Consider the following 27,998-nt stretch of genomic DNA (forward strand, 5'->3'; position numbering starts at 1 on the left):
ATTTTGGCAAAGCCGCACTTGGTTTTTTGCCTTATTGTTATTCTCTTCATGGCCAGTACAAGATATAGTTGCTGATAGTCTGTCATTTGTCTTATCCGACATTACTCATTAATGAGAAATAAGAAGGAAAACAATATGTCAATCAAGTTAAATAATCTAGACTATATTGAGAATACCAGGCAAAGGGCAAAAGGTAGGAACTAAAACAGAGTTTCTGTCTGATTTCTCAGACTTTTTATCTGATTTAGTGCTCAGCTCAGATAAAATAATTATTGTGGGTGATTTTAACATCCATGTAGATGCTAAACATGACAGCCTCAACATTGCATTTAATCTGTTATTAGACTCAATTGGCTTCTCTCAAAATGTAAAAGAACCCACCCACCACTTTAATCACACTCTAGATCTTGTTTTAACATATGGCATAGAAACTGAACATTTAACAGTGTTTCCTGAAAACCCTCTGCTGTCTGATCATTTCCTGATAACATTTACATTTACAATAATTGATTACACAGCAGTGGGGAATAGACTTTATCAAAGTAGATGTCTTTCTGAAAGTGCTGTAACTAAGTTTAAGAATATAATCCACCCACTGTTATCATCTTCAATGCCCTGTACCAACACAGAGCAGAGCAGCTACCTGAACGCTACTCCAACAGAGGTCGATTATCTTGTTAATAATTTTACCTCCTCACTACGTACGACTCTGGATACTGTAGCTCCTGTGAAAACTAAGGTCTCAAATCAGAAGTACCTGACTCCGTGGTATAATTCTCAAACACGTAGCCTAAAGCAGATGACTCGTAAGCTGGAGAGGAAATGGCGTGTCACAAATTTAGAGGATCATCATTTAGCCTGGAGAAATAGTTTGCTGCTTTATAAGAAAGCCCTCCGCAAAGCCAGAACATCTTACTATTCGTCACTGATTGAAGAAAATAAGAACAACCCCAGGTTTCTCTTCAGCGCTGTAGCCAGGCTGACAAAAAGTCAGAGCTCTCTTGAGCCGACCATCCCTTTAACGCTAACTAGTAATGACTTCATGAACTTCTTCACAAATAAAATTCTTATCATTAGAGAAAAAATTACCAATAATCATCCCACAGATGTAATATCGTCTACAGCTACTTTTAGTACCATTGATGTTAAGTTAGACTCTTTTTCTCCAATTGATCTTTTTGAGTTAACTTCAATAATTAATTCCTCCAAACCATCAATGTGTCTTTTAGACCCCATTCCTACAAAACTGCTCAAAGAAGTCCTGCCATTAATTAATGCTTCAATCTTAAATATGATCAACCTATCTCTAATAATCGGCTATGTACCACAGGCCTTCAAGCTGGCTGTAGTTAAACCTTTACTCAAAAAGCCATCTCTAGACCCAGCAGTCTTAGCTAATTATAGGCCAATCTCCAACCTTCCTTTCATATCAAAAATCCTTGAAAGAGTAGTTGTCAAACAGCTAACAGATCATCTGCAGAGGAATGGCTTATTTGAAGAGTTTCAGTCAGGTTTCAGAGCTCATCACAGCACAGAAACAGCTTTAGTGAAGGTTACAAATGATCTTCTTATGGCCTCTGACAGTGGACTCATCTCTGTGCTTGTCCTGCTCGACCTCAGTGCTGCGTTCGATACTGTTGACCATAATATCCTATTAGAGCGATTAGAGCACGCTGTAGGTATTACAGGTACTGCACTGCAGTGGTTTGTATCATATCTATCTAATAGACTCCAATTTGTGCATGTAAATAGAGAGTCCTCTTCACACACTGAGGTCAATTATGGTGTTCCACAGGGTTCAGTGCTAGGACCAATTCTGTTTACATTATACATGCTTCCCTTAGGCAGCATCATTAGAAGACATAGTATACATTTTCACTGCTATGCTGATGACACCCAGCTCTATCTGTCCATGAAGCCAGGTAACACACACCAATTAGTTAAACTGCAGAAATGCCTTAAAGACATAAAGACCTGGATGGCCGCTAACTTTCTGCTTCTTAATTCAGATAAAACTGAGGTTATTGTACTCGGCCCTGAAAATCTTAGAAATATGGTATCTAACCAGATTCTTACTCTGGATGGCATTACCTTGGCCTCCAGTAACACTGTGAGGAACCTTGGAGTCATTTTTGACCAGGACATGTCCTTCAACGCACATATTAAACAAATATGTAAGACTGCTTTCTTCCACTTGCGCAACATCTCTAAAGTTAGAAATATCCTGTCGCTTAGTGACGCTGAAAAACTAGTTCATGCATGTGTTACTTCCAGGCTGGACTACTGTAATTCTTTATTATCAGGATGTCCTAAAAACTTGCTGAAAAGCCTTCAGCTAATCCAAAATGCTGCATCAAGAGTACTGACAGGGACTAGAAAGAGAGAGCATATGTCTCCAGTATTGGCTTCCCTTCATTGGCTTCCTGTTAAATCCAGAATTGAATTCAAAATCCTGCTCCTCACATACAAGGTCTTAAATAATCAGGCCCCATCTTATCTTAATGACCTTGTAGTACCATATCACCCTATTAGAGCACTTCGCTCTCGCACTGCAGGCTTACTTGTTGTTCCTAGAATATTTAAAAGTAGAATGGGAGGGAGAGCCTTCAGTTTTCAGGCCCCTCTTCTGTGGAACCAGCTTCCAGTTTGGATTCGGGAGACAGACACTATCTCTACTTTCAAGATTAGGCTTAAAACTTTCCTTTTTGCTAAAGCATATCGTTAGGGCTGGATCAGGTGACCCTGAATCCTCCCTTAGTTATGCTGCAATAGACATAGGCTGCTGGGGATTCCCATGATGCATTGAGTTTTTCCTTTCCAGTCACCTTTCTCACTCACTATGTGTTAATAGACCTCTCTGCATTGAATCATATCTGTTATTAACCTCTGTCTCTCTTCCACAGCATGTCTTTATCTTGTTTTCCTTCTCTCACCCCAACCAGTCGCAGCAGATGGCCCCGCCCCTCCCTGAGCCTGGTTCTGCCGGAGGTTTCTTCCTGTTAAAAGGGAGTTTTTCCTTCCCACTGTCACCAAAGTGCTTGCTCATAGGGGGTCATATGATTGTTGGGTTTTTCTCTGTAGACCGAGATTAATAACAGGTATGAGCAAGCACTGCAAGGTTACTGCTCATCGTTAGTGGTGATTTAGACCCAGAGTTTGTCTCTGTGTCCTTTTTGGGCAGTTAGCATAAATTAACTTTCATTTTAATAGTGACAGGGATAAAAACTGCATGTGTGGAGTCAAATCACGCAAATGTGAAAAAAAAGCAAAGCAAAACCAAAATAATGCTTAAAAATGTTTTTATGATTTTGCCCCAAAATATGGTTTTAAAAAGCCTTTTCCACTAAAAGCTACACTTCTAGCACCAGCTTTGATGTCACATCTCCATTTCATTGTCTTTGCTTAGACCTCACATGATCTAAGCAAAGACAGGCTCTGAGCCACATCTCCAGGAGATGTTTTTGCACTCCTGTCAATAAGTATCTGTGGGCTGTCGCCCAGTGCACATTACACAGCTACCAAAATGACTTTCTCAAGCATTACATGCACTCTGAGTTCTAAGTGAACTGAATGAATGAAACATGGAACAAATTCCAGGTATTTAATATAGTCTGCTGCTAAAAAACAAATTATTTATTTTTTATATATGAAATCAACTGAATAATCAATATGTTTGTGCTCTAAGAGCAGTCCCAAGGCAGAACAAATTTAGACTACTTCATTAGATTAGATTACAGTTCTATTTTGAATGTAGCGATTCTGACTGATGTGGGTTGGTGTTTACCGGTAAGTCTTAAGACAAGGCAACCAGTTGTCTTATGGAAAAGTAGTATTTATCTGGTTTTATTTTCTAATTCAAAGTACAACTGCTGTGGAGAAAGGACTACTGAGAAAGAAAAATAAGCAGGCAGTCCAGTGGAAATCCACACTTTGGTCTGCCCTGTCTTTGTGACACATGGAGTAAATGAGCAGATGGTTCTCTGTGTATGTGGTTCTCACTAACGCACAAAGAAACCCTGTGATGGTGATACAGTTTATGATTTATCCTGACTTTATTCAACCTGGTTATCACAACATCCTGCACTGATACGTCATGCTACATAGATTTGTGTAACTATTGTTTGTTCTTCTGCAGAGAAGTGAACCAAAACACACCTCTGGATGTTTTAGGACTAGAATGAGAGAAAGGATCAGACCTTCCTTCCACAAACCTAAACTAAACTAAACTAAACTAAAAAACAAGCAAAATGTGTTTTTTAAGCAATCAAAACTTGTGCTATGGCACCTTTTTTAATTTTATGAGTTATTTTTATCAGTATTCTCTCTCCCCAAGTGGTCGCAGCAGATGGCCGCCCCTCCCTCTGCCGGAGGTTTCTTCCTGTTAAAAGGGAGTTTTTCTTTCCCATTGTTGCCAAAGTGCTTGCTCATAGGGGGTCATATGATTGTTGGGTTTTTCTCTGTACCTATTATTATAGGGTCTACCTTACAATATAAAGCGCCTTGAGGCGACTGTTGTTGTGATTTGACACTATATAAAGAAAAGTGAATTGAATTAAAACTAGAGGAGATACTGTTTCCAAACCTTAGTTAATGTGTGTTATTGTAGAGTTTTTACCTCACAATATAAAGATGATGTGACTGTTAATGTGATTTGGCACTATATAAATAACATTTAATTGACCTGCATTGAATCTCTCTCTCACACACACACAAAATACCTGACACATAAAATAATCAGCTGTTCATCTTTTGTAATTAGAAAAAAAAATGACATCTTTGAATCAGTCCATAAAAAGATTATTATAAAAGAAAGAAGAAAAAAAAACAGTACCAAAAGAAAAAAAAAGACAATATAAATTTACAAAGTTGTCAAAGCTTGAGAACTGACTAAAGAGCACAACAAGGAGGATTGCATATATACATTTACATGAAAACCACACTCCTCAACATCAGCAGAGTACATAACAACAATGCTATCAGAGAAAAGACACAGAAAGAAGGGTTTGTTTGTGTAGAAAGGGCAGCATTCTTATTATTCATTGCAAAATTAATGCAAAAATTAAAATATGAGTGCTGACATACTATAAATAAATAATGAATTTATTGTCAGTGAATAAAAATTAAATACAAGAGTTTTTATGCAAAGCTGCTTTGGCACATTTACAGACAGTATTGTGATCATTAGATTCAAATCAAGGACATTTTTTTAAATATTGCATGTTGTGCTAATTGAGCATCACCCTCAACAGCCCAGTGTTCAACTTACCCTGTAAAAGGTTCTGTCACACCAGCATTTAAAACAGCCAAATGTGGGAGTAAAGAGTCTCCACAGAACATGGGTGGTTCTAGTTCCTCAACCAGTGAATTTCTACATCTACATAAAGGTCGAGTGTGAAAAATATCACCACTAGATGTCAGTAGATTGCAGGAAATTGTAATCAAACTGCTGATCAGATGGAAAGTGTGATTTTTAAGACATTTGAGCCTAACATTAGCGAGCATGAGGTTAGCTTGTAACCAGCTGTTATTGTCTAGCTGGCTTGTTTTTACTTGATAAGTAATTTAAAGAATATAAAAAAAAAATAGCATACTCAGTATCTATGTGTATATTTCTCTGTCAGTCTGCCCCAGGGCAGCTGTGGCTACAACAGTAGCTTGCCTCCACCAGTGTGTGAATGTGAGACTGAATGAATAGTGGCATTGTAAAGTGCTTTGGGTGCCTTGAAAAGCGCTATATGAAATCCAATCCATTATTATTATTTATCTCAGTGATTATTTAAGAATTAAATATTCTTTTTTTATTAAATATCTTAAAAAAATCATGATGCCAAAGTCACTTCAATCAGGTAAATCTGCAGAACCTCTTTATTGGAACGTTTGGCTTTGAGTTTAGATGCTTTGATTTCTAAATGTATATATGGTATTAGAAGTCAGTATTGTAAACATAGTTTGATCCACAGACTACATATTAACGATTAATGTAGTTTACAGGTCAAAAAAGTACATCCAATGTGGATGTAGCTGCATTATTTTTAATTATCACCAGGGGGTGACTCATGTGGTTGCAAAAATAAGACTAGAAATCTGTGGGGAAAAGGGTTCTTCTCTGCCCTGATCTTCATATGATCACAATAATGACTTTTATGCTTTAAACTTTAAATTTAACTTAAATTTAAATTTAACTTTAAATTATTAGCAGGGATGGGCATTTACATCAAAAATAGAACTTCATATTTACTGGTATCCTTTTAATGATTCATTGACGACTGCCCGCCCCACTCTTCTTTCAAATGATTGTGCATAGTTGTAGTAGACTTGCCGGTAAAAACAAAGGATTTTAATAACTAATAACTGCCTTTGATTTAGGTTTCTAGCTTTCATGTTTTACAGGGATGATGGAACTAAGCCATTATTAATGACTCAATTGTGCTTTTTGTGCCGAGACAAGTCAACAGGTTTTTGTGACAAAGGTTTGTTGGTCATGGCACAAATTCTTGTGGCAAAGTTCATCATGTCTGAATAGGTTACAGATTTTAAATGCTGCCGTTAACACACAGTTTCATTTGTTTTAAATGGGCAGCCAAGCAATTTCCATGGACAAGAAGCATTAAAAAATATTCATTAACTGGCAAACAGAGCAATAATCTCTATACAGAACTCTCTATTTCATCTTCTAGTTTTGTCTTTCTTGTTTTATTTTAAACTAATCTTTATTATGAGATCATAACTGGTGCAAGTCTTCTTTATGCATGTCCAAGTAACTATACAGATATGCATGTGCTTTTCTAATGGAAAATACATTTGTGCTGCTGTACTGGGGTGGTTCTATTAATATATATAATATCCTGATAGTATACTGCACCTTCAGCTTTTTAGACAATTTATTGTGTTTTGCAATAAATCTGAACATTTAAGTTGCATTAACCATCAAGTTACCCTCAGTAACCTACACTGACATAATGTTGTTTTAGAATTTACCACCAGTAATTAGAATATATCACTTAAAAAGAGCATTTGGATTGTTGCTATGGCCCTTCAAATTGTGATGATCTTGTTTCCTTTATTTGCTCTTAAGTTGTAGCCAAGAGTAAATAAACTGCCTCCAGTCAACTGATTTTGCCTGACAGATTTTAGAAAGGCAGAGACCGGCATCAGTGTATGTAACTCTCTGGTGACAAGGGCATTAAACTATTTTTAGCACTCTGAACATGACCACAGTAGCCTTAATTTCCGTGAATAGAAAAAAGTTTAAAACAACCAAAACTCTTCCAAAGACTCAAACTGAGAGAGTAAACAGAAAGTGCCTTGGACAGCAAGGTGACAATGATCACTGTAAGTGAGGATGGAGGATGATAAAGCATCTCTGAGGACACGCCCAGTGAAGCAGCATTTTATTACTCTACCGTTTATTGTACAGTAGCTAATGGAGTGAAGGGGAAAAAAATCAAGCATAGAGTAATTTCAGCAAAGTCATGAAGCTAAGGTTAGTTACTGACATGCAGACCACAATGCTGGAAACCCTTTAGGACAAGACCTGTGGATAACTGTGGTGATAGCATTGCACAGATCTTTCTATCTGCTGTGACATATCTTAAAATGATTTACCAATAACTGTCCAAATCCAAGTATCCAAAACCAGTAGAGATTTACCTAAGAAGACTGGAGGCTTTATTTAATCTTTAAGAAGTTCATTAAAGTACAGAATTAAGGTTCTAAATAGTCTTACATTTCAAAACATCAAAAACCTGTTGTGCATTTGTTAATGTGGAATACTGAGTGAAGATTGATGAGAAAAATAAGGCAATATTTCCCTTTTGAATGTCTAAAAAGTGTGCATAAGTGTAGGTATGAGCCTTTTACGACTTTTGGCTTAAAATGACACACGTGATAAGAAGTTAATTTGGTTTTATTAATACTGGCTGTGGGATCTCGTGGAGTATAACATGCCATTGCTTTGTCAAAATATGTAATTTACTTCCAGTAATGTGGAAAATAACAGACAACAGGTATAAATGCTTTTTTTTGTTCACACTGTAAATGCTTCGTATACCACAAAGGTCTGAGGTGTTTCATTAGTTCTTGAGGATTATTGAATTATGAAACACAAACGTCATGAACGTCACACTGTAAGGAGTCAATTGAACTGATTATAGAGGTCTGGAGAATTTTAGTACATAAAAAAGTACATAAAAACCTGTGTGGCTTGGCCCTGCTCCGAAACACTCACACCCACGCTTTCAAAGCAGGGTTTTCTGTCAAGATAGCAGCATGTTAGACGTCATCACGTGCCATTGTAAGTCATGGTGTTTTTTTGTGTGTGCATGAAGGCATTCTGGGGTGTTTGTCACATACACATACACAAGATGATCCCTGCCATCATAGCCTGGCATGCAGGTTGACAATAAAGCCGTCCTCAGGGAGATCTTTGACAGGAAGGTCGCTCACGTGTTCCATGCTATGGTCTGTGTTCTCGCAGCTGCTTTGTGGTGACTCTGGGGGAGGCTGGTACAGGATGCTGGCTAACAGGAAAAAGATGGTCCCCAAAACCTGAAACAGAGAAGGAAGAAAGATGTGAAAAAGATGAAAATATGACAAATTTGCATAACTAATTCAAAGTTACTGACATACAGCCGTGGTGGAATGTCAAAAAATTAACTATAGCATAGTAAAGCGATATCATTTTAATTGAAGATGTTTAACAAAATATTACATTAATCACTAAAGAATTGTCTGCTATGACTCCTCTACGCCAATAAAATGAGTGGACAAAGCAAAAAATTAAGAATATTAATTAAACTAAAAAACAAACAAAAATAAAACTGAGAACACTGAAATGCTAATGTTGGTATAGTCAGAGGTTTATATACGCTCATGGCTATCAATGTCATGGAAAATTTGGCCTTCTAATGATTTCTTTAAACTGTTTTTTTTTCTTTATTTAAGAGTGGAATGATTTTGCAGCATACATATTTAATGACTTTAAAAAACAGGAATTGAGTGGAATATATATACATACATTCACTTAAATCACTCAGTAGGTGTTGCTTACAATGTATTTGAACTTGACAAGGCCAAGGCCTATTAATATTCTGTTAGTGATTTTGATTGACTAGAGATGATATTTTCTCTTTTTTAAAAATAGAAAATGTTATGAATAGTATTTCATGCAAAATATGATTGTTTTAAACGTAGCTACTTGGTTATCTGGGAACATATTAGTAACCCTTCCTGGCAGATGTAGGTAACCTGAAATGTGGATCAAACTTTCATGAGTAATTTAATTTTTAATGTTTAATGTTTTATATTTTATAAAAAAAATACTATAAAATCATAAACAGTTAACAGACATTTGGGGGTAAAAAAAATCCCTGGCAAAAAACCTGTTAGCCTGTGAATCATTAATACCTTATAGAGGATTCCAGCTACTAGTGTGTACTGGCTCATGGCTGAGTTGTGATAGAGGTAGCAGGATCCCTGCTCGCCACACTTATCCTGCCACATTAAGCAGGATAGGTCAATCACTGAGCCAAAGGCTATGGGTCCTGGAATACCACCTGCGAGAAAAAAAAGAGACAAAATGGCAGAACATAAAGCATTTTGATTTTGCGTGGGCATTTGGGTAGAAGTTAATCTAATAAAGAATGCAGTAGGCCTACCAAGTGTGCGCACTACAATCCACTGGATGCCAAGTCCGAAGGATCTCTGACTGTCAGGTACACACCTATGGAGGGCAGGGTTAGCCAGACATATTAGAATCAGAAACAATACTTTATTAATCCTGAGGAAATTTTGTGGTTAGAGTTGCTCCGAGACAATAAGAACAGTAGCACGCTGAACTAAATTAAATAATACAATAATTTAATAATTCAATTCAGTTTTATTTACAGAGTGTCAAATCACAGCAAAGGCTGCCTCAAGGTTTTTAAATGTATTATTAAAAATCTATTGCTTTATTTTACTTCTCCGATTCTAATTATACTAGAAAATTGTTGAAGATAGTCAGTTTAAGAAATATCATGAAGCTTAGTGTTTAAATGAATGACATTAATAAATGAAACAGAGTGTGATTCAGAGTGTACATTCAGAGGTTCAACTGTGGCCACCTACCTGAGTGTGGCAGTGAGTGCTGGGATGCTACAAAGGAAGGTGAAACTGATAATGATGAAGAGCAAGGAGAGGAAGGCTGGCATGTGATGGCAGGAGCTGCCACACTTCCCTGCCAGAGCGAAGCCTTCCTCACCCCATGACACATTACCCACCACACAGCTACATCCAGAGTACACCTAGAGGCAAAAACATAAGCCAGATATAAATGTATAATGTATAACTGCTGAAACAGACTTCAGTCTCTACATATAGTGGGCTATGTAGTTATTGAACACGTTGCCAGTTTTCTAAGTTAATTTCTAAACGTGGTATTGACATGAAATTCTCCTCAAATGTTGATAACAAACCAACCAAATTACACATGCAAGAAATCAAAACATATAGATGTCCATAAATTAATATATGTGTAATAATGAGAATAGACACAGGGGAAAAGTATTGAACATGCTTACTGAAATGTATTTAATACTTCAGACATAAGCCTTTGTTGGTAATGATGGCTTTAAGACACCTCCTGTATGGAGAAACTGGTCACATGCATTGCTCAGGTGTGATTTTGTGCCTTTCTGTTTTTGCTAATAAAACAATATTTAATCAAATTCACTGGACAATTTTTGGTTAACTTTATCTGTATTGTTATTATCTTTGTGTGTCCCCTCTGTGTTGTCTTGCAGGTCCCTGGTAGGAACAGGACAATCTTCGCTTCTATCAACAGCTGGCCCTCTTCTCTTTCTTTTTGGGATATCTTCTGTTGTATTACTTTAGGTAAACAAAACCTTATATTTACTGTATCAGACACCTATCTAACTGCTGATAGCACACAAATCAAGGTTAGGTAAAGTATGATGTTTAGGTTCTTTTTGTAGGCAGGTGGATATTGGTTAGGCTTAGGCACCAAAGTTACTTTGGCTAGTTCAGAGAAAGATTGTGGTTTGGGTAAAAATATGACAAGTTGGAACCCTTTTAACTGTTGCATCACAGGAACACTAAGGAGCATCTTGTGCATATCTCTGGGACACCAGTGGATTTGACAAGACAGCAGAGAATTTTCATCATAAAAATCAGACTAATCATTCATAATATATAATGAAGTATATCAAATCTTGTATCTACCCATGTAATCAGTATGCAGTTATTCTCTTTTAAGTCTCTTCTAAGATATGATATAATCCCAAACATTGTACATAATTTTGTATATGCAAAACAATCATTTTTTTGCATCTGTCAATAAAATGCACTTTTTGCACTCCAGTAAGTGGCTCTGCTGCAAAATTCAGCTTTTATTCTAAAATGTATAAATGAAAGTGAGCCACAGAGGATCGTGCTTTTTTCTGCTCCTGAGTTTGAAATAATTGTAAAATAACTCAATATTTCAAAACAGTCAGATTGCATCATTTCTGCAAAAGAAAAGATTTTAGCTTATCAGAGACATGTGTGTATCACAAAGCCATACCCTGTATATGCTCAGGCTTTCTGCTATTTCCCAATCTGTCTAAAAAATAAGGTGTAATTTCCCCTGTGAGCAGAGTGTGAGCGATACCTGTTTGCCAGTTGAGAGTTGGGTGTGGTTAATGGAGGTGCAGCCAGCATGGCAAGGGGAATAATACATCACACCGTCTGCCCCACACACAGGGTTGTAGAGCTCTCTGACACAACTACAGCCTGCATTACAGCCCACCTCTAAGGAAGAGCTGCAGTTAGGAGGGAGAGAAAGAAGGACAGAAATGAGAGGAAACAAGTGAGGGGAAAGCGGGATAGAACTGATGAGGACACATCACTAGAGCTCAGTATTAGAATGGACCACTGATTACTGTTCCAGTGATTGATGCTCACAATAAACAAAGCAAGTTAAATTACAAAGTTTTTCCTTACACTGAGCCAAAAGAGCAAGCCATTAAGTCTAAACATTTTCTAAACTCTTTGTTTCAGATTGTTGTTCTACTTTTTGTTCTATGTAAGAGGATGTCATACATACAGTCTGCAAGCACAGAAGACCACCAATCTGCTGATCAAACATTCTGTTTGTAAAGGCCAGTGAGAAGAAAGTTCGCTTACAGGCAAAGAGCAATGTGCCCATTAATAAATGGGTTGTGGAGATTAAGTAAAAAGAAACTGTTACAAACTGCTACAACTAGCGTTTCTGCATGTACCAAAGCTGCACACATGCTCAGGGTACATTAGTTTTGGCCTTGTGTCCATCTGCAGAGTACAATACATCATAAGTGCTAAAGCACAAATCCCCAGTCTAATTAACTGAATAAGTTCAGAGTCATCATTGGCGTTAACCTTAACCTAAGAATGCTTTGCAATCAGAAAATGTAATTTTAGTTTTGATTAAACTGTTCTCCTAAGTCTTAGCAATCAAGGGACTAAGAAGATAATCATTCTAACGTATCTGCCTGACATCCCTCTCATTCAGATCAGTGATTATAATGGTTGGAATTGGATTTTTTTAAAGGCCTATCAGAATTTCTGTGGACAATGTCCCAATGATTTGCAAAGGTAACTTCACTGGGTGAGTAGGCAGCAAGAACATCTAAAATAATCTCTGGTATGGCTGGATGGTATGGCACTGAGAAACATTGTGGTAGAAGATATCCAAATACAATACGATTAGATTTCTATTTAATTCAATTTCAATTCAATTTTATTTATATAGTTGCAAATCGTAGCAACAGTTGCCTCAAGGAAGGTGAATCCCTGCAAAAAAAGAGAGGAAACCCCATCAGGCAACGCCCTACGAGCAAGCACTCGACTAAGCAGGAAGGAAAAACTGCCTTTTAACAGGAAGAAACCTCCATCAGGGGCAACCATCTGTCATCACTGGTTAGGGGTGAGAGGAGGGAGTTTTATAGATTTATCGTAACATTTAATATTATATTAAATGCTTTTGTTAATATTTAATAAAAGCAGTAATACTATATAACAGCCTTTTATTTTAAGGTAGCAATGTTTGTTTCCTCCTTAAATCTGGGTAGCTGCCTTATTCCACTGCCCTGCAGCTCAACACAGACAAAGACCTTGTTTACATTTACACTGATATAAAACTCTTCTTCTCATCTGAAGCCATACCATGACAGTGAACGCAATTTACCACAGTGCACTGATACTTCAAGTGTGACTTCAAGTCCAAAGTAATTTCTGGCCAAATAATTAATTTGGTATGGGCTGACTTGTGTTCACATGGCAGCAGTAAAGAGGAACCACCAGCGAGGAACTTCAGAGAAAACATTACCTAGCACAGAGACTGTGAGGTGAATGTAAAACTTACCTGGTCAGATCTGACAGGCAGGCACATTAACCTCTTGTAGAGTAAAACTAACAACAGTCAAAACCAATTTAACTAAATTAAATCATAACTAAAATAACGAGTTCCATACACAGCCTACCTGTTTCTGAGGTACAGTTTACTTGGGCTGTCATTCAAGTTTTTGTACAGGTCCAGCTGCTGTTTAGTCTTCAGACCAGACTGGTAAGGCACTGTGACACCAGCCATGGGCACATTGGGGCAGTGGATGACAAAGATGAAGATGGCGAGCAGACTGACCATAGCACACATCATGCAGAAGCGGATGATACCTCGACACCGCAGGTTCAACTTCTTTACAATGTAGCCACCCAAGAAGGTGCCCCCACCTCCTGCTGGTACCACCATATATCCTGAGAGAAAAGGAATAAAAGCATAACGGATCAATTTGTTGATATATGAAAGATTCCCATCGGTCCAACAGAGGAGCAAGACATCCGGACTTAAAGAGACATAAATCTATCCCAAACCATGAACTATGTAATATTTATGTCATCTGTAGTTTTTTGGGGTAGCAGAGAGAAATTTGGTCATGTTGTGCTGCTTGTTGTCGAGGAAGACTGATTGATGATAAGCATTCACCACCCGGGATTAGTAAAGAGGAAGTGAGGGCAGCTATGAAGAGGATGAAGAGTGGAAAGGCAGTTGATACAGATGACATACCCGTGGAGGTATGGAGATATGAAGGAGAGAAAGCAGTGGAATTTTTAATCAGATTGTTTAATGCAATCCTGGAGAGTGAGAGGATGCCTGAAAAGTGAAGAAGAAGTGGGCGAGTACCTGTTTTCAGGAACAATGTGCAGAGCTGGTGATGTGCAGAACTATAGTAATGCTGATGATGATCAATGAATAGCAGTGAGCAGAAGTACATAGATGAATTTAAATGTCTGGGGTCAACCAACCAAAGCAACCAGCAGTGGAAAAGAGAAGTGAAAAGGAAAGTGCAAGCAGTGTGGAGTAGGTGGAGATGAGTATCAGGGTGGATTTGTGACTGAAGGATAGCAGCAATAGTGAAACGGTGGCACTGACAAAAGGGTGTGCAGACTGTGATCAGCTGACCTGTGCTGCAATTTCCATAGTCACTGGTCTGTGGATTTAGTCAACTGAATTCAACTAGATATAAAGAGATGTTTCACTAGCTTTATGGCCGATTTCCAGATATTACTAAAAGGTAGAAATGGTAAGTGAATCAAATCAGCATCATCACCTTAAACAGAAATTGATGTCTTCTAACCTTGATGTCAGCCAGCGACAACAACCTAGATGAAACCAGTCCAACACAGTGCATCACTGTAAACTTTGACAGTAATCAGTCTAGCCTCATTAGTTTTTCTGGTATTTTCATGCACCTTTGAATAACACAAAATCATATACTTCAATTTGGTGAGTGTGACCTTTCAGGAAAACATTTTTATTTCTACCTGGGAGATACAAAAACTATAAAGTTACCTTCAAGTCACATTTTGTGACAAACTGCACAAAAACAATTTATGTGTTTGGTGACATTTGGATAGTTGTATTTGTAATTACCTGGCAATTAAAAATGATGCTGGAATGCCCTTCTGGATCATTCTGACCTACGTACTTTAAACCCTGACAATACAGTTGACTTGAATGTTTGAAAGCTACCAATGCTGACACAGGTTTACTAGGTAACTTATAACTAGTTGGCTAACTCCCATATATTGCCGTTTGGTTACTATAGACAGTAAGTGTTATACATTTTTACTCGTGAATCATACACCTTACTACAGTATCAATACCATTTTATATTATCTGATTAATATTCTTATTCACATAGTGCAGTAATTTAAAAGTAAAATGAAAAATATGCAGCTTTTATATACAGATATGAATTTGCGAACAATGATACTCAAAGTAATTACAAATGGCTTATTAAATTATGAGATTAACTCTAGAATTAATAGCTGGCCTTGGATACTAAATACAGTATTTTACTTTGTGAGAAACTTGCAGTTATAGTTTCAGCAGAGGCGCTAGTGTTAGCTAACATTTTCCAGAGGTAAGATTGGATTTGATCGCCAAAACCAAATGATCCCTCCATGATTTACATATTCTACAGCAGGTGACAGTAGTTTATAGTCAAATTGCTTTTTAGCCCAGCATATTGCATTCAATAAAATAGTCTTGTTCCTCGTTGCTCTTTAACATTGTTACTAGCAAAAACTACTATCTGACCTATATGATATTTTGGATTTTTTTGTATTCATGTAGAGGTTGTGCTGCATTTGCTGATCTTCTAGACTATCATTATCTAGTGTTACTAGCTGTTTTTGCTGGGAACAAATGAGAGGTACTAAGGAAAGAGTATATGATTGAACAAAAGCACCTAAACCTTCAAATTTCACAAAAAATAGATCCTCTTTTTTAGATCAGTGTTATTTCACAAGCTGTTGTGAAGATCTCATTTTCTGAGGTAAATTAATAAAATAAAGTAATAAAATTAGTCAAATGCATAGCAAAAGTTGCCTATGTGATGAGCCTCTTTACTTGTCACTCACCAAACCATGTGGCAGCCTCTGATGCACTGAGACTGAACTGTGATTCCAAGAATTTTGGACCAAAAGTGGACATGCCAGCAATGAGGGTGGCCTCAGTAGCCCCAGCCAAACACAGGAACAGGAAGGTGGGGTTTTTTAAGAGAAGCAGCACAGATCTGGAAATACACAGTAAGAGAGAGAGGGGGTGAGAGTCAGGGGGCAGTGATGTGTGCAACCACTGTGACTGAATAAACCTGAGCTTCCTTTTTCATTAATGCACCCTGCTCTAATCTCAAGATGTTCTTAATATAGAGCAGATAAATCCAAAGACATATAATCATGTTACATAACGTATCATGTAACTCTCTGTAATCTCCACAGAGACAGAGTAATAGATGAGATCACAGTAAGCTCATAGTCAAACTGTCACTCATTTGTGCTGGTCATGTTGTGCTGCTTGTTGTCGAGGAAGACTGATTGATGATAAGCATTCACCGCCCGGGATTAGTAAAGAGGAAGTGAGGGCAGCTATGAAGAGGATGAAGAGTGGAAAGGCAGTTGATACAGATGACATACCCGTGGAGGTATGGAGATATGAAGGAGAGAAAGCAGTGGAATTTTTAATCAGATTGTTTAATGCAATCCTGGAGAGTGAGAGGATGCCTGAAAAGTGAAGAAGAAGTGGGCGAGTACCTGTTTTCAGGAACAATGTGCAGAGCTGGTGATGTGCAGAACTATAGTAATGCTGATGATGATCAATGAATAGCAGCGAGCAGAAGTACATAGATGAATTTTAAATGTCTGGGGTCAACCAACCAAAGCAACCAGCAGTGGAAAAGAGAAGTGAAAAGGAAAGTGCAAGCAGTGTGGAGTAGGTGGAGATGAGTATCAGGGTGGATTTGTGACTGAAGGATAGCAGCAATAGTGAAACGGTGGCACTGACAAAAGGGTGTGCAGACTGTGATCAGCTGACCTGTGCTGCAATTTCCATAGTCACTGGTCTGTGGATTTAGTCAAATGAATTCAACTAGATATAAAGAGATGTTTCACTAGCTTCATGGCCGATTTCCAGATATTACTAAAAGGTAATATTTGTACTGTTCTGCATTCAGAGCTGCCTGTCGTTGCTTTAGGATGACAGTAAACTTATTAACATTAAGGTTTTCTGTGACTTTTTAGAAGGGAATTTGCATGGTGAAATAATCCTTGCATACCGCACACTAATAAACCTGAGCTACATAATGCCAATGAGAAACAGCAGTAAAACCAGCACTAATGGTAAGAGAGCCCACATGTGGTTCAAGATGACTGTGTCCCAGACCAGCAACATTAGGGTTTAGGTTAAAAGCACTGCAGGCCTCATTAAAAGTAATAATTGCTGCATGTAACGGACTAAAAATTAAACCAATTCATCTGTATTCTCTAAAGAAATAATTATGTTTCTGATTCATCTAACATATGGTTCTTTTGTTAAGCTAACTAGCCAATTTTCATGTAAAGAAACAAGGAGATGCAAACAGTAGTACACATCAGAGAAAAGTGGAGGCTCCTTGCAGCAACAAAACAGATTTTACATTAATCCTTTTAACAGTCTAGTTATTAGTTATTATTAGCCATTATTACTATTAGCCATCTAGAACTACCATTTCCAGAAGGGATTAGTTTGTTTATCAGGAAGATTAAGCTAGAGGTTATGGATGTATTTGCAATATTCTTTTTTCTGTACCAGTTGGCTTAGAAATGGCTAACTTTAGTGTTGATCAGTGTATTCCTAACTGAAAGTATTCCTAAGGGTTGTGAAAAATTAGACACTGTCACAAACTAATCAAGATACAGATATCCTTCAGGATCCTGCTGCTTAATCACAGCACTGTGAGGACAGAGGTTTTAGCCTTGGTAGAAGTATTTAGTCCTGAACAGTTGTTATTTATTTAAAAAAAAAAAAAGATTTCTGAAAACATTAAAGCTAAATATAATGGCAGATTTCAGTGTCAACCACACAGTATACAACAGGTTAAGGAACTGACAGAGGAATTGGTGTACAGTTTAAGCGGTTAGTATATTTGGGCATCATCAGTGTAAAAGTGGGAAGCCATAATGCAGAAGTGGACCCAGAGGTATAGCATGTCACAGGGTCAGTGAGGCAGTATTGGAAGAGTAGTTACCAATAGTGATGGAAAAGTACCAGCCCAGGGTAGTACTTTAAAATACCAATACATTACTCCAGATTATGAGGCAAGTAAAATCTTGGAGTTCAGTGCATCAAATGCACCAGTGAAATCCAGTAATATGCATACAGCAGATTCACCAGCATGAAACATGGCAATGGCAATTATTTATACAGCATATTTCATTACACATAAACTCAATGTGCTCACCATAAAAGATAAAAAACACAAAACAATAAAGCAAACTGTGCAAAGAAATACCTTGGCATGTCTTTAACTGATTTGCCAAACTGAGGGTCTGAGGCAGTGGTGTGGCTTCCATCCTTAAGCTGGTGGGCCTCAGACACACGCATGGCCACATACTCCTGAGAGCCTGCAGGAAGACAAAGAAAAGTAAGAATGAGGCTGTTTAGAAAACATATGGTATTTTACGTACCAGAGTACCACCTAATGTATTAGTCAGTGTTATTAAAATGTTTTTTAATGCCCTGTCTGTTTTAAAGAACACTGGGCATGGCCTTTGTTGGCACCTGGTAGTTGGCGTGGGTAGCCCAGGATGGGGAATGCTATCAGCAGAGCGGCTGCTCCTCCTGCTAAAAAGCCAATCCACCAAGCCCCGACCCAGTGAGGGTTCTCTGGCGTCATCTCAGGCCTGGAACAACAATGCATATATGATTAAACAAATGTTTAGAATCAGAATCAGAATACTGTCATAATCCCTGAGATTTGCTCAGGGATTATGACTCCAAGACAGTTCTTACTGTCTTGGAGCAACTGTGACCATACCACAGTTGCTCCAAGACAGTAAGAACAGTAGGTGACTAAGCTAAATTAAATAATACAATATATTACAAAGTTACAAAATATAACAAAATAGCTGTTATATATACAAATAGCTAAACATAAATTTCCCAGTATATAACACAAATGAAATACATATGGTTGACATTGAGGTGCCTCTCTTATCAAACTGTAAAACATTTCTTATTTTCTCTGTAGACGATCTGCAATAAAGGTGGACAACTTTTGCAGTGCGCACTTGTGCATTAGTTGGAGGAGTTCTACGAGAGATAGCCACAGGCAGGAATGAACCACTTGACCTTTAAAGAGGCAGATCTCTAAAGCATCTTGAAAATAAGACAGTTTTGTTCTATTGTGTATTTTTTTTATTCTACAGTGCCATTTTACCCTTTATTTATGTATTGGAAATGACATTAAGGTAAATAGGTGAGAGGATAAGGGACACTCTCCCTCCTGGGTTCTTGCCCTGCAGACTGGAACCCAGGCCCTTGCAGGCTTTTGGTATGTGAGGTAAGCCATAGCAGTGCCCTGACTCAGTTCTATTCTATTATACTGATCTCATTTCTTTTTGAGTCAGTTATCCTTGTCCATGGTACCAACCAAAGCAGACTCACGTTAGATAGATCTCAGTGTACATGTTGAGGAAGTAACCTCCCAGCAGGTAACCGGCTGCTGGACCCACAATGGCTGCTGTGTAGAAGATCCCTAAGGGGAGGGGGGAAAGACCATAGACACAGAGCAAGGGTGTGTCAGTACAATGACTCCAGCATCTACCTCCTGTTTCCTACTTACCTCTTCCTGTCCTACAGGTTAAAAGGGCCATTGTTCTTTATATGGGCTCTGCATCTAGAAAGTTTCCTGTTGTGTTTGTGTGTTTTCAAAAAAGCAATGTGCTCTGCTGTTATTTGAAATAGAATGATAGCTAAATGCTGAAAAGGGGTCATGACAGGAGCCTAGAGGGTCAGATTTACAGGACTGGCACTAGATGGCATCAGGCAATGACAGTGCTCAGTATGTACATTTGAGGCACATTAGCTGCTTTTACCAAACAAGCCCTTTTATCTATATCCAGTTCCTTCTTAATAGAGATTATACTGGATGGTTGCTGGTAATTAAATTATTCTGTAGAAGAGGGACAGAGAGTGATAAAAGAAGGTAGACAGCTGGTGAAAGAAGTCATGCTGTAACAGTCAGATATATGTCTGTTCATGCACCTGCATTAGCATGTAATGCTCAAACAAAAGTCTACATTTACATTGAGGTAAACAACAGATATATTTGACCCTGCACCTGCAAAAGAATTATTGCTAAAAGATGCAGATGCAGCTGGGATTGTGTTCAGTGCCTGCTGTTTGCATATGCATTCTCATTATTCTGTGTAATCAAAGCTGTGTTAAAATAATTAATCTTCAAAGAGAGTAATCACTGTCCAGCTGACAAAATGAGCTGAGCAACACATGAATGAGCACAACTATGACAAACCTTGATCTAAAAAAAAGATTCAAGTATCACTCCAAAAGTTGAATCTGTTCAGCAGACAATACAAAACTGTACAATGGGGGAATTTAACAAAGATTCATTAGTCAAGGTGATGGAAGATCAACATAGAGCTGCACAACAGGTGGAACATATATCTTTGAGATTTGATGTATAATCCAGTTGATTCATTTATGAACAAAAGAAAATCAAAACCAATCAGTTAATAAACTAATAAATTATTCAAATAATTTTTCAATAAGAGGAGTGGTTTGATATTTGATGAATTTTCAAATTTTGATGGTTTCATATATCTATTAAATAATAAATTTATTATCACAGTTTCAGTCCTATATTTCTAAAATGACCTAGAATTAAGTCTTGGCAGTCATTTTGGCATTTTTCATAGATTTCTACTTTATACTGCCATACAGTTATTTAAAACTCATCAGAATGCTAAATTAGCAAATGTACCCCTCACTGACCAGCCTTTCATTAGAAAGTTTGGAATACTACTAAATCCTAATCCCATTTCCTTTTTTTAGGTTCTTTCAAAAATTGTTCAAAATGGTTCTAATTGTGGACAAATATTGATTACAGAAATCTTGACTGTCTTGTTAAAGATTTAGAATTACATATTGTACTTTGGGGCTATAATGCCAAATAGTTGGCATGGGATGAGAGAGATGAGACTGTATTAACAATATATACATATTTTGGCATAAATTATAGTCAATCACAAATAAATGAACAGGATTATATTAAGTAACCACCTCAAAAAAGGAAACAGATAAAGAAGAACAGTCAGCTTGCTGCTATTTCTGGTGACTGGTTCTAGTAGGACTCACCTATATAAACTGGCGCATAGTTGGAGTTGACATTCTCATCCAGGTATGTGACCCCTAATGTGTAGAGAGGCGTAGCACCCATACCATGCAGAAACTGACCAAGCATGAACACAAAGCGATAGCTGGACAGTCCTCCTGCCTCTTTGTTCTGGCACGGGCTGGTACGGTTAGCAGAGCACATTCCTGTTTGCTCGGGTAAACTGACCTGGTAGGGAGGTGTAGTAAAGTGAGGCAAGGCAAACATCAGAGAACCCAGTGCCATTATAAGTACTCCCCATCCCAGCCAACGGGGCTTGTGACCTGTACCGCCGAAATAACTGACGAAGGCCAGGCAGACACATGCAGCAATGTCATAGGAACTGGCGATGAGGCCAGCCTGGTAGCTGCGCAGATCAAAGCGTCGCTCGATTGAGGTGATCACCGTGTTAATGAAGCCATTTATTATCATCCCCTGGAGGAAAGAGGCCACACAAAGGAAGAACAACACCCACCGAGGAGTGTTGAAAACTTGGATGCTTTTGGGGGTCAGAGCTCCCCAGCCGCACAGCTGATCTGTGTTAGTATTGATTAACTTTAGCCCAATCTCTGCATTAGGTCTTATTTCCCCCCCATATATTGGCCCAGGGAGTGTCGACGCCCTGGTAAAAATAAGTGGCTCATTAGTTATGGGACTCTCAGGGTTTCTGGGAGCAGAGCCTATGGGGCTGCCTGTCTGGGAATCCACAGGACTAGCGGTGTCCAAAGAGGGCCCCCTGCTGAGAGGACAATCCTGCAGGTCCAGGAGCTCCTGTTTGGAGCTAAAAGAGGCGTCGGCATTTAGCAAGACGGGCATCGCCCCTCTGAGGGGCACTGTGAGGATCCTGTGAAGTGGATTCTATGAACTCAGGCGATAAATCAATCTGTTACCTCAACCAAAAAAGGAAATTTGAAGTAACAAAGGGTCAAGAAGATATTGTGGTAAGGACTCTGCCAGGTTCTTCTTGGAAACTATATACTCTTGCTTTGTAGTTTGCACCTCATGTGTCCACTGCTCTTCGTGTGCTCCTTTTTATTTGCACATAGCATCCTGAGGAGAGAAAAGAAACATGAAATACATCAAATAAAGAAACAACCACTTTTGTAAAGATTTAACACATAAAGAAGTCATCGTTAGAATTTTGATGGACAGGCCACAGATACTGTGATCTTGACTAATGCTTCATATTTTACCAATTGTATAAAAATCAAATACATACACATCTCTCCATGGGCATTAAATGATTCCTGACATCACCACTGTGTTGTTTAAAGAACAGTTTTGCCTTTTAACATCATGCTGGTACAAAACTGCTCTAACTGTGAGTCGACTGAGGCATTATTAAAAACATTGCACCCAATCTCACAGTCTTACACACATACAGGGAACCAATAAAACCTCAAAGTGCACACTGCTAATGAACCATAAGCATTCTTACTTTGCTCTAGTAATCACAAATAGAGCTTTCATAATCACCATCATGAAAACACTGCGCAGGTCTATTTGTTGCATAACAACAAGCTCCACCAGTAAAAATATTACAGATCCAAAGTACAATACACAACACAACAACACAAGTGTGTATTTGATCCATTATTACAATCTGAAAGCTTGTTATAACTGATGTAATATATTTATTTATATTGTTTTCTTTCATTTTGAAGTGGAAGCTCAATGTCTTCCACTTCTCACAACACAAAAGCCTTACTGACCTTCAGGGGGTCAGTAAGGCTGCATATTTGACAGTGACAGTGATAGAGCTTAATTGGATGCATTAACAAAACAGAAGAGATTTATTGAGAAATAAAAAAAGGCGCCATGCAATAAAACAGTTCGGTCAACATATTAAATACATGCAATACTCCAACATTTACCCATCATACGTTTTGGAGTGGGAGCTTAGAAACATCTGAACACTGAGATTAACTGAATGCAGGAATAGCTTCTGAGTGTGAACCGATGATGCTAACCTCTGAAAGTTGGTTTAGTAGCACATCAACAAGTTTACTCCACCTTTCTGAGTTGTCATTATCTTGTCACTTTTGTGGATCGTAAAACGTAACACCAGGTAAAAAGTGAATGGTGAAAAGCCATTTTGTTCAAGTTGTGAAAAGATTTATAGAAAGATAACTCTTTACATCTAAATTTGATTCAACAATAAAAGGACACTCAAAATAGTTGCAATGTTCAAAAACAACTTGTTCATAAACTTCCACATACAGTTATGTAACTGTGCAAAAAATGTAAAAGAGAACACTTCCCTCTATGCCAATAGTGTAAAAATCTCTAAAATACTTGCTAAAAATCTTTAAAAAAAACAAAAAACACCCCACAACACTTTTTAATCTTTATAATAGTTACAACGTATCACACATAAAGCAGTTAAAATATAAAATAAATAAAATTATAAATAGAATATATTTAGCCTCCTACCTCTATTCCTTCATATAACAGCCAACAGGTCTGCTAACAGTTGTTAATCTGGAAAAATGAAAACATTAGATAGAGATGATATGAAAGCGGCAAATAAAGATGAACAGTTACAGAGAGGTATATCCATGCTAAGTCCTAAGCCCATTTCTCAAAGCCTCTTATAACTGAAGGACTACATCAGCAAATTCCCACACAACAACGCCCCCCCCCAATCAGTGGAGTCCTGCAGCCTGCAGGGAGGAAGGGAGGGAAGTGTCACCAGCCCACATAGTCCACCTTTGAATTACAAAATTGTAAGCAAGGAGAAATATAGAAACAGTAATTTCAAATCTGGATAATATTTGAATGTTGGTTAACAAGTTTTTGTGCTTTTTAACAAGTGCACAAAGCTATTATTCGCTTTATGTCTATGTAGGTTCTTAGTCATTCAGATCATGGTAATCTTAGGAGATTAGAAAAGTGACTGGACTTGTTTAAGTTTCTTGAAGACGGTTCACTTGTTGTCCAAGAAGCTTCTTCAGTTCTAAGACTAAATGGTGGAGAGACCCAGGTTTTTAAGACCTATTGGAGCTGACGACGAATGCTGAATCAGAGGCAGAGGGGCTCCGCTGCCTCACCTGCTACCAGGCAATTTGTCTTATTTCAGCCATGAAACATTTTGATAAACTCCCCATCACAGAATGGTTTACCATTTTTGGATTTTATCACAATACAACTTAGTTGATTATATTTTTAAACCAACTGCTATTTTTTTAAATTACAAATTAAATCACTTTAATAACTTAATCACTGGAGCCAATGTTTATGAGAGATGTGAATTTGCTACCCCTGGAAAATGTTAGTTAATATTAAAAAAAGAAAGGCTGATGCAGAACGTAGTGCTTTTTAACAAAACATGGACTTCTATGTATTTATTTACTGAAGTCAGAGATAAAGCTGTGCGATTAGTTTGTAGAGAGCAGGTTGATGTGTTTAAGGATTGACATTTGACATTTTCTCTTTGCCTCTAGACAAGAGCTTTCCTCAACACAGCCCAGTCTCTTGTTTGTATATGGTAGAACAGTGCTGAATGAACGGCACTACGACAAGGAGTGTTATGTCCGCATGCTTGAAAAGGCTTGGACTGAAATGAGATAAAATGACCGGAGCTAAAAATTAACCACATTGTTGATGTTGTAAATAAAATAGTTAACTTAAGTAGGGCAAAAGCACTGAATAACAAATGGTTTGGCGCACATGGAGGATTAAGAGACTGAACATGCTGATGTAGGCTACCCCACAGGTAACAGGTCGCTCTGCCTGGGCAAAGGGCTAAACCAAGTATGGGACCTCATACACATACCATATAGCATATATGGACACTAGTATCGGGCCAAACATCTTAACCTTTAGTAAAATGGTAAATGGACTGATTCTTATATAGCACTTTTCTACTCTCCCGGAACACTCAAAGCACTTTATACATAAAAGACCACACAAGCACTTTCCTCTATGCTTTTCAGTGCTTCCTAGCTAACATTCACACACATTCATTATTCATTCATTATTATGTCTAAATGAAACTAGAGCTTATTTCCCCAATGAGGTGGAGCTGAATTCCTCATAAGCAGAAGAATTTGAGTTTATAGATTGTGAGTTTTAACTTTGATGTCTAAATTATCATTAGTGTTGAACTGAGCTATCAGAATGATGTGTTTAAGTTTTTTGTTACTAATTGGTTTTTTTTGTTTTTTTTTATTAATGTCCTGTTTAGGATTAGGGTTTAGATTGGGGATGTCCCCAATTATCACTTAATCCCTCAGGATCAATGCCTCTGTAATACAGGGGTATGAACTTGCATGCATTTATTTTCACTGTACATGTTTTTGTTCATTTATTTATTTATTTACATTTGGTTTTTTTTCAAATTGTGAAAATGCTATAAAAAGCGGTGGCCATCCATTAATATAACTTGGGGTGGGCAATTCATTTTTCCAAGGGGCCACATGAGAAACTAGGACCATTGTGGAGGGCTGCACCAATATGCTTATAAACAGAAATAAATTAATATTGAGCAGAACTGAGTTCAGCTTTGGCCACTTAGGAAAATTAATTGCCCAGCACTGATCTAATTCAAACCTTACGCCTAACCCAACGTGCTATTCCCACGATCCAATGGTTGTTAAGAGGTTAAAAGCTATCAGGAGAGGCAAGGAGGTGGGCCACTATCAGGTGATGATGAGACGACCAGAGGTGGGAGTGTTTTGAAAGTTGAACCAGGCCACACTGTTAACAATGCACTTACAGTGAGGTAACACTTTCCTGTCTCACTGTTTGTTTGTCTGAAGCCAGAAATGGAATAGTTCTCAATGGGTTTTTTTTTTCTCGTGTAATTTCGATCCAATTCTCCATCACGCCTTTTCATTTCTGTTTTCAAAGCAAGATCAGAGTGGGGAGCTGCAATATTAATAACCAACAAGCTCTGCCTTACCTAATGGGTCCTTTATCTTCACAGTAGAAACTTATTTATTTTGGAATGGGAAGACTTTCCTCCTCTGTGATACACAAAGGCTTTTGAAGTATCAAGAGGAAGTCTCTCATGTGGTTATTATAACAGTCTTAGATGAAGCCTAAACTGTCAATCTCACACGGAAACACCACCGGTGTTTGTATGCACTGTTGTAATATCTCACTACAAAAGAAACAATAGAAACTTAAGCAGGTCGTTGGTCTGGTAAAACTGGAAGCAGAGAACAAACTGTGAGACTCACTGTGTCAGCTTTGAGAATAAGTAACCCTGTTTGAACCCACTGATGATGTAATTCCAGGAATTGCTCTTTGAATCTTGAAGTGGAAAAGCATTGAGTTACAGCAAACTGAGCTACAGCAGCATTGTGCATTTGGCCTTGTTGAACTTTTGCATGTCAGGCTAATGTTACATACATCTTTTGTGGGCGATAACAACCCAAGAATTCTTGGTTTTGTTCCAGCTTAGCCAAGTTCCTATCTTAAAGGTCCATTGCTCCCAGATGGAAGGGGCTGATATCGAGAAATCCTACCAATGGCTGGAAAAAGTTGAACTGAAATACAGCACAGAGGTACTAATCATAGCAGCACAGGATCAATAGAGGCTGGGGTCTATGACACCAGGCAAGACCCCAGGTATAGGCCTTGCAAAGATGCTCCTGAGACAATCTAGCACATAACAGCAGAGTGCAAAATGCTTGCAGGCAGGGCATACATGGAACGCCACAGCCAAGTGGCTGTCATAATATACAGGAACATCTGTGGTGAGTATGACCTGAAAAGCCGAGGTCAAAATTGGATACACCCACTAGGGTGGTGGAGAATAACACAGCTAAGATCCCATGGACTTCCAGATACAGATAACTGACTAACTGGGGATAGTAGTGGTAATTAACCAAAGGTGATAAATGTAGCTATACAAAGGTGATAGCAACATCAAGAAGAAGGAACACAAGAAGCTGGAGCAGTATTAAGGACTGAGAGAGGAAGTCGAGAAGATGTGGAGGGTGAAGGCAACAGTGGTCCCCGTGATAATTGAAGCACTCGGGGCAGTAACCCCAGAAGGGTAGGTGGATCCAGCAGTTCCCAGGAAGGGCATCAGAGATCTCTGTCCAGAAGAGTCCAGTCCCAGGAACAGCAAAGATACTGTGCAGGACCCTCAAGCTCATAGGCCTCTCATAGAGGACCCACGTTTGAAGCATAAAGACTCTGAGAAAGAATAGTTCTAAGAAAGCAGTAAAACCATAAATTTATCCTGACATCATTGTCTGATGACCTTAACCTTTATTTACACAGGAAAAAAAGGAAGAAAAAAAGGGAAAAAAAAGGAAAAAAAAGATTCCACATTTAAAAACTCTTAGAAAACTCTTTCCCAATACCATTCTGGCCAAGACTGACAGCAGTACCAATAATGAAGTTGCATAAACCAGTAGGCTTTATGCAACTCCATTGATGGTACTAACGTTAATCTAAACACAACTCTAAGTACACTAAAATACAGGCAATAAAAATAAAATATAGAAACGGTTAGTAAAAGTAATTAACTAATGCCAGAATAAATGTTAATAAATGTTAATAATATCAATGCAAAACATTTACAGCATGAAGTAACTGTATCTAAGTCATTTAAAATCATCTTAAATTCACTAATTGAGACCAGGTCCTGAAACTTTAGTTGATTCTGCAGCTGATTTCAGGAGGAAGAAGCCAGTAAATAAGATGGACATAAACCAAGAATAGCCTTAAAAATAAGAATATAACAGTAGTTATGTCTATAGCATAACAAAGCAAATCATCCAACCTGAGCATACAATGTACCATAGTGAGTAAGATCTT

General features: G+C 38.0%; 1 protein-coding gene across 5 annotated transcripts in view; it reads right to left on the reverse strand.

Moving 5' to 3' along the window:
- Positions 1 to 4,731: 4,731 nt before the first annotated feature.
- Positions 4,732 to 27,998, reverse strand: part of slco4a1 (solute carrier organic anion transporter family, member 4A1) — a 32,904-nt gene continuing 9,637 nt past the window's right edge. For 3 of the 5 annotated variants that reach the window (XM_005475534.4, XM_019350155.2, XM_005475535.4), the window contains exons 2-13: positions 23,658 to 23,705; positions 21,209 to 22,274; positions 19,499 to 19,589; positions 18,614 to 18,735; positions 18,345 to 18,456; positions 15,937 to 16,091; positions 13,497 to 13,767; positions 11,648 to 11,798; positions 10,108 to 10,283; positions 9,657 to 9,721; positions 9,406 to 9,554; positions 4,732 to 8,547 (exon numbers count right to left, since the gene is read on the reverse strand). In XM_005475534.4, coding sequence (XP_005475591.1) covers positions 8,377 to 8,547; positions 9,406 to 9,554; positions 9,657 to 9,721; positions 10,108 to 10,283; positions 11,648 to 11,798; positions 13,497 to 13,767; positions 15,937 to 16,091; positions 18,345 to 18,456; positions 18,614 to 18,735; positions 19,499 to 19,589; positions 21,209 to 22,040 — 2,295 coding nt within the window. In that variant the 5' untranslated portion in view covers positions 22,041 to 22,274; positions 23,658 to 23,705 and the 3' untranslated portion in view covers positions 4,732 to 8,376. Of the gene's footprint in view, positions 8,548 to 9,405; positions 9,555 to 9,656; positions 9,722 to 10,107; positions 10,284 to 11,647; positions 11,799 to 13,496; positions 13,768 to 15,936; positions 16,092 to 18,344; positions 18,457 to 18,613; positions 18,736 to 19,498; positions 19,590 to 21,208; positions 22,275 to 23,657; positions 23,815 to 27,998 lie in introns of those variants that run through there. The other 2 variants (XM_005475536.4, XM_025901853.1) reach the window with 2 other exon arrangements.

The sequence above is a fragment of the Oreochromis niloticus genome, linkage group LG20, assembly GCF_001858045.2.
Source record: "Oreochromis niloticus isolate F11D_XX linkage group LG20, O_niloticus_UMD_NMBU, whole genome shotgun sequence".
NCBI classification, from domain to species: domain Eukaryota; kingdom Metazoa; phylum Chordata; class Actinopteri; order Cichliformes; family Cichlidae; genus Oreochromis; species Oreochromis niloticus.